Source organism: Atta cephalotes, assembly GCF_000143395.1.
Source record: "Atta cephalotes unplaced genomic scaffold scaffold00057, whole genome shotgun sequence".
Lineage (NCBI taxonomy): Eukaryota > Metazoa > Arthropoda > Insecta > Hymenoptera > Formicidae > Atta > Atta cephalotes.
The window spans coordinates 106,438-114,150 of NW_012130121.1; the positions used below are offsets into that span (position 1 = coordinate 106,438).

The window sequence follows — 7,713 nt, forward strand, 5'->3', positions numbered from 1 at the left end:
GGCATATTGTAAATAATCTGTTTCTTAAATTAAATTAAATTAAATTAAATTCTTAAATTTAAAAAAATGCGAAAATTTTTAAATTAAATAGAGAAATAATTTAAATTAATTAGATATATTCTAATATTATTAATTTTTTATTATTCTTCTATTCGCATCTTCTTCATAAAAACTTTACAGTATATTATTTTTAAATATATTAATTTTATGTTCATTTATCATGTTTCATTTCGTTTGACTAACAATTTTCTCTGTAATCTGTTTTCAGTTGGCATCGACACTGATGTTCTAGTAAAGGTACCCAGCGTACTGAGAGAAAGAGAGAGAGAGAGAGAGAGAGAGAGAGCGCGCGCGAGAGAGAGAGAGAGAGAGAGAGAGAGAGAAGAAGAGAGAAGAAGAGAGAGAGGATAGAGTAGGAGAGCAATACAAACAGAGCAGCATGTTGCGTGCACAAGTCATCGTCTTCCTACTGGCAATTACTTCCGTCTATGCCAAGGTAGCCGTGTTGCCGCACGATGTCTACCCCGGTTACGAGGTGACGCAATTCCGGCGCGACGCGAGTCGCGCTTCCAATTTCCGTCTTCTGGAAACCGGTTTCTCCAAGTATTTCACTGTGCTGGGTAACGGTCTGGTGATGACGACGTCAGATCTGACGCCGCTGGTGGATCGCTCCGTGAACCTGATCGTTCTGGAGGAACTGGCCAACGGCACGCAGACCCACGATCTTCACCTCTACGTTATCAATCGCCGAAATATGCTGACCTTCTCGCATGATCGTCTGGGTGAAGGTGAAGTACCAGAGAATTCACCGATTGGAACGAGGATAGATGGCTTTCCAATTTTGCGGGCACGCGGCAGTTTTCCGGTTCACTATAAGATCCTGCCGGATAATAATGGAGAACGTCCCTTTGCTCTGCGAGAGACTGAATCCAATGATACCGGCTTCAATCTTACCCTGAAGAATCAGATGCAGGGCGTCAGAGTAGTCACCGCAAAACCTCTAGATCGCGAGATTCACGGTATCTATACTGTCGTGATACATGCGTCGGATGGTAATTTTCTCAGCACTTCAAAGATCAGTGGTATCGTTCATGTACTAGATCAGAATGACAATAGTCCTATCTTCGAACGCGAGCTGTACATTTTCGAGATCAGACCAACGAATTTGGACACCTTGCGCAAAGGTAACGTGGCGCAACCCGGTTGGAAAAGGTTCTCCACAGTGGGCAAAGTCACGGCCAAGGACGCCGACGGGGACAAGGTCGCGTACAAGTTGGTCACGCCTAGTAGCCTACTGATCGTCGTACCACAGACCGGCGAATTGTTGCTGACTGGCGAGCCGGAAGTCAATCCGGAGCAGGATAGCGAATGCGAGTTAATCGTTGAAGCGCATGACCTACACACACCGAGTCGCAATACTGAGAAACCGGCCAAGGTTATCGTGAGGTTCCTCACCTCAGAACCAGACGACCCACCGGAAGTGCATCGTATAGAGAAAAGAAGGGTTACTAGAGCAGTGCGACCGACAAAGAAAGTCGACTTCACAGAAGCGGACGGAAATATCGAAGGCAAGATTGCGTTTTATCTAGAGAAGGAAAATGAGAAGGAGACCTACAAGATAAGAGACGAGAACAAGTGGGTCACCGTGGGTGCCAATGGTTCTGTGATGGTCAAACAGAAATGGGATTACGAAGAGTTGGGCCCAGAGAAGACCATTGACTTTTGGGTTACTATTACGAACACAGGTACAGGTACTATCACAAAGAATTTTTCAAATTTTATCTAAATCCTCCGATCTTGATGTCAAGATGTGTTTTTAGCGAACAAATGTTTCTGTATATATTTTAATCAATTTGATTTTATTGTTATGGAGAAAATATATTCTCTGGAAAATATTTATTTTGCATAATTTCGCTTTTAATATTTTATATTATATAATTTATAATATTTAAATACAAATATCTTTTTATAATCTTTATATTGTTTAATTAATTTTTGCTTCGGTATTCTCTGCATGTATAGAGCCCTGCGTGCGATATCCACCCGGTGTCCCGTGCCCATATTATGATGGTAAAATTTTATTTCGATAATTAATGCATAACAATAATCTCAACTCTGGCACATTTCATGGCCCATTCTTGTACACACGCTTTTCTTTTCATGCTCTATCATTGGGACTCTGTTTAGGGTGCGGTATCTCTCGTTTTATGTAATTTCGAGCATGCACAGAAAGAACGATTTGCTGAATCTAAAAACTTAGCTAGATATAGATCTGAAAATAATTTTGTGTTGGACATGAAAATAATTAACAAAACGCTTACACTTGATGAAATTGCTGCAAAAAGTTTTAATATTCTAGCAACGAGTTTGAGCGTTCTGCATAATTTGAATAGTCTAAATAGAATTATTTTCAAATGTGTGTCTAGTTGAATTTTTAAATTTTTACTTCAGCAAAACTATTCTTTTTGTGTGGGTAAGAATATTTTAGCAAGTTAAAAAATATTATATTTTGCAGAAATTAAGCGAGATTAAATATATATATATGGCAATAAATATTTAAAAATATACCTTCTACATTTTCTTTTTACTCATTTCTAATATTACATTTTGTTGTCGTATATTAATTACTTGGAAAATATAAAATGTGTATATAATTATAATATACAAGTAATAAGGGATTTATATACTTTATTTACATATTATGAATCAAAATTATGTAATCGCAAATTGTTACAAAATATTTATTGCCGTATCTGTCTGCTGTATCTCAGGAAAAATATTTTCCGCAAGTATATATTACTAATAATAATTGTAACTCTTTTCTTTTCTTGCATCATCGGTTTCCAAAGGATTTCAATGTAAGTATCAATCCCTGTATATATATTTCATCCCTCATATCCCTGTATATTCATATCCCTGTATATACACTTCTTTATAATATATTACACATAAATATATTACATATAAAATATATGACACATAAGTCAAACATTACTGTATCTCATATTGCTTCTAAATTGCACTTTCATGTTCTCTCAAAAGATTTTTGTAGAAGCGCATTCTTATTGCTCACGCTTTGAGTAGCACTTTAGATATTACAAAATAAATTTCTGTTTATCACTCAGCACTGCTATGAACGCTATTTGTGTACGAAAAACTAGGAATATGTATAATATTTGTATAAAAAAGAAAGAGGAATATTGTTGAATTCTAATTGAATCTCTCTCATTTTGAAAGAAAATAAGTACTGCAGGTAATATGAAAGAAACATATACTATGTAATTTCTTCCAAACAACATATTTCCTTACAAAATCTAATTTAGTATCTTTCACGTAAAGCATAATAAAAAAATATAATATGATTTACTTTCGTTGTATGGTTAAATACAGATTCGCATTGAGGTCATTAATCTTCAGAGTGTTCCATTAAAAAATAAGCATTGAAACAGCGTTGCAATAAAGATTAAAATTTCGCAACACGCAAGTGGCATACCAGCAACGCTGCTCTTATTATTAATGCATTCGCGTGGCTGTTACGTATACGCGATAATCGATGTGACGTTATAGATACCGACAATCAGCGCGTCATCATCAACATGAAGGATGTGAATGACGAGCCTCCGTATTTCATTAATCGGCCACTACCGATGCAAACGGTCGTCCAGCTGAACGCACCGCCGAACACTCACGTGTTCACCCTTCAAGCCAGGGATCCTGACACCGACCACAACATCCATTACTTCATCGTACGAGATCGAAGTACGTAATGCCACGAGTAATCGAGATTCGATATTTCGAACATTAACTTGTACGTTCATCGTGTCGCTGATAATATATATAATAAAGAGCGAGCTTAATCTCGATAAAAAGAAATAAAATGCACGTGGAGTATATATAAACTTTCTAGGAAATTGATAATCCATTTAAATAATATTTAAGCAATACTGATATAAATTGTTTTTGAGTTTATGCTACACTTGAAAAACTGGATAGAAAAGGGAAATAATTTCCAATATCCACATCGTACGTACATACATTAAAACAAAATTTAATAAATCTTTGCTTTAACGATTAATTGACAATTTCAAAGAAAAGTTTAATATAAAGATATGTAATTAAAAAGATATGTAATTAAAAATTTTAATAATATTCATTCTAATTTTATATATCTACGTCTTTTATACTGTTTGCCTTATAGATGTACATATATTAATTTTAGATTTATAAATGTAATAATTATTATAAGGCTTGTTTGTTTTCATAATAATTCAGTTCTATCAATTAACTTTTGTAAAAATATTAAATTACATATCACCAAAAAATTCACCATTGATAGAAAGAGTGTATTTCCTCAATATTCTTATAACAAACATCATTATGCATATTTATTATTATACATATACCATAAATTATTATATTCCACATGCATTTCATTATCTTATTGCAGAGAAAAATTAATTTTCATATCGGCAAAAAATATATAAAAACTTGCTCTTGAAAAGCTACATTATTACTAACTAATTAGAAAGAATAATTGTCTCGTTTGTAAGTAAAACATTAATTGAGAATTTGGTGCTAAATTTTTCATTAAATGGGAGAATATAATTGTCGATTGAACATTTCATTAATTATAAGAGAAATATATGTCGAATTTAACAAACGCCACATAGGAATGTAGAACGATGGCGATATGGCCTAATTATTAATTTACATGCATTGCATCGGCGTAAAATTGTGCATTGTTCTCATTGAAAATGCACCTGATGATTATAACGTCGACCTAGTATCATATTCCGCAATTTATAAGATTATATAGTAATGACGCCATTACGCCGAGTGCTTTCCTTGCACAAATGCTTCGATATCATGAACAATTTTTATCGCGACATGAATATGAAGTATAAATCCATTTTGTGTTATTAATACACGCTCAATAATTAATGAAGTGACGAACTTAAATACGATGACATTTAAAATTGACTGTTTTTTTCATTTGCTTCTCTGCAAATGCCCAACTTTAGATTTATGTATCAATTTGCTTACTATTTTAATCAAAATTTAATTTAATTTAAATTCAAATAAATAAAAACTAGAAATCATAATATAATTAGAATGCAATATTGGTGCATTACAAGATTTTCATTGGCGTAACTAATGGAGATGATGTATCCTAACTGATTCCTTTAATTAATTAATTAATTAATTAATTAATTAATTAATTAATTAATCACATTGCACGCAGCTGGCGGTCGCTTTGAGGTCGATGAGAGATCAGGAGTAGTACGTACTCGAGGTACCGACCTCTTCCAGCTGGATATGGAGTATGTCCTTTACGTGAAAGCTGAGGATCAGAACGGTCGTATCGACGAGAGGCGTTTCCAGTCGACTCCTGAGGAGAGACTATCGATCGTCGGTGGAAAACGCGCACCGCAGTTCTATATGACGGCGTACGAGGCTGAGATACCGGAAAATCAGAAGAAAGACTCCGAGTTAGTTCGCAAGTCTATTTCCAAAATGAATTAATTCTTTTAGTTCGTACTTATTAAAAGAGCGGCCTGAATGTTTTTTCAATATAATGCACAGAAAGAATAATTTTACTAAAATAATTTTACTAAAATATCTAAAAATTTAGTTAGATACAAATTTGAAAATAACTTTGTTGGATCATCAAAATAATTATGAATTGACAATGTTGCAAAAAATTTTAATATTACAGCAACCAATTTAGACATCCTGCATAATTATTTTGATAGTCCAAATAAAATTATTTTCTCATCTATATATAGCTAAATTTTTGATATTTCAGTAAAAACAATTCTTTTCGTTTTGTTTCTATCATAAACTCTCACTCTCGTAAATTATATAGCACTTTTCGAGAAAACTATTTTTTTGTATAGTGCTTTCTGTTTATAAAAATATAATTTATACTTATCCTCCGGATAATTTATATGTATCCTCCGGAGCTGACGAGTATTGAGAAAGAACCTATTCAATTCTATTTTTTTTATACTACAAATTCGAATTATTATTATTAAAATAAACTTACAATTAATATTCACTTACACATTTCCTTTTTTATACAAATTATGCGCTGAAAGAAATATTTCGTATAAATAACTATAATTTTTTATATAAAATTATAATTATTCATACACAACATTCCTCTCAGTATTTTGGTTCCTTAGAATTAATTAATGCCTTTTAGTATTAATATAAAATAGTCAATATGTTAAATAAATTTTACAGACTTAGCGTCAGCAACTATATTGTTATAGATTTTGACGTTAGCTCCAGAGAAATAAAAATATTACAAGAAATATAAAATATTTAATCTTTCTTTCTAAAATTAGTTGTTTATTTCTGTTTTAATTTCTATTTAAATAAATCTCTGTTTTATTTGTTATTTTTATAATTACTTTTTCATGTCTAATTTGTCATAACATTCTTTATTTGTTTTCAATTACATTATTTGTATAAGATTGCTTGCATGAATATCGTAACTGTTTAACTTTAGTCCACTTTATTATCGAAATCTGTTTGTCTTCGAGTTAGTTGACTTTTCGAAGTTCAATCTAAATTCGACCGAGTTGCGTGACAAATAATAATCAAGACTTCTCAAACTTTTTTTTTCCACATCATAACTCTGCTTTTTCTAATCTATCAAGCTCGCGGGGAATATGAGTGTCACATGTTCAAACTTTTCAGTATAATATCGGTGAAAGCCAAGTCGTTCGCCGATCGAGAGATACGCTACACGCTGAAAGCACAAGGTCAAGGAGCCGCGGGTACATTCAACATCGGCCCGACTTCTGGAATTGTAAAACTTGCGAAAGAACTAGATTTTGAGGATCTACGGCAGCCCCACATTTATTCTCTGATAGTGACAGCTACGGAGGACTCTGGCGGTTTCTCAACATCAGTCGAGGTAACTAAATTTATGTTTCTCTCGAAACTTTGTTGTGTTTTCACAACGAAGAATAACAATCCTTTCCCCCAGAAAAATATAGCACACGCCAAAATCTGCATACAAACATATATGATATATCATTTCTTTTTACTTGTTGATTATTTTGAATTAAATGTCGAATTAATATTTCATCGTTATAATCATATTTTACAATTTTTTATTCAATTTTCAGCTAACAATCCGAGTATCGGATGTAAATGATAATGCCCCTAAGTTTGAGTTGCCGGATTATCAAGCTCACAACGTCGATGAGGATATTCCGTTGGGCACGAATATACTGAAAGTTAAAGCAACTGACGCCGATTCAGGAGCAAACGCGGAAATAGAATATTTAGTATCCGACGATCACTTCAGTGTGGATTCAAATGGTATTATTGTTAATAATAAACAACTCGATGCAGACAACAATAATGCCTATTATGAATTCATCGTTACTGCAAAGGATAAAGGTAAGTCACTTCAAAAAATAAATATACTTGGATTATAGCGTAATTCTAATTATAAAAAAATATATGTTTTGGCTTAACAGTAGAAATATGTACCAACGTTTCTTACTTATTAAAAGAACCAAGGGAATAAATTACTATTAAAAAAATGATATGAGAGAGAGAGAGAGAGAGAGAGAGAGAGAGAGAGAGAGAGAGAATACTAATTATTTAGACAAGTAAAGAACTAATAAACTTAAAATTTAAAAAATTAAAAATTAACTAAATTCTTTATTTAATATAACAAATAACTAATTATTA

At 32.8% G+C, this 7,713-nt stretch overlaps 1 protein-coding gene across 1 annotated transcript in view; it reads left to right on the forward strand.

Moving 5' to 3' along the window:
• Positions 1–439: 439 nt before the first annotated feature.
• The window catches only part of LOC105623422 (neural-cadherin-like), a 38,620-nt gene continuing 31,346 nt past the window's right edge, over positions 440–7,713 (forward strand). Inside the window, exons 1-5 of the mRNA XM_012204814.1 lie at positions 440–1,751; positions 3,568–3,759; positions 5,243–5,489; positions 6,706–6,925; positions 7,140–7,416. Coding sequence (XP_012060204.1) covers positions 440–1,751; positions 3,568–3,759; positions 5,243–5,489; positions 6,706–6,925; positions 7,140–7,416 — 2,248 coding nt within the window. The remainder of the gene's footprint in view (positions 1,752–3,567; positions 3,760–5,242; positions 5,490–6,705; positions 6,926–7,139; positions 7,417–7,713) is intronic.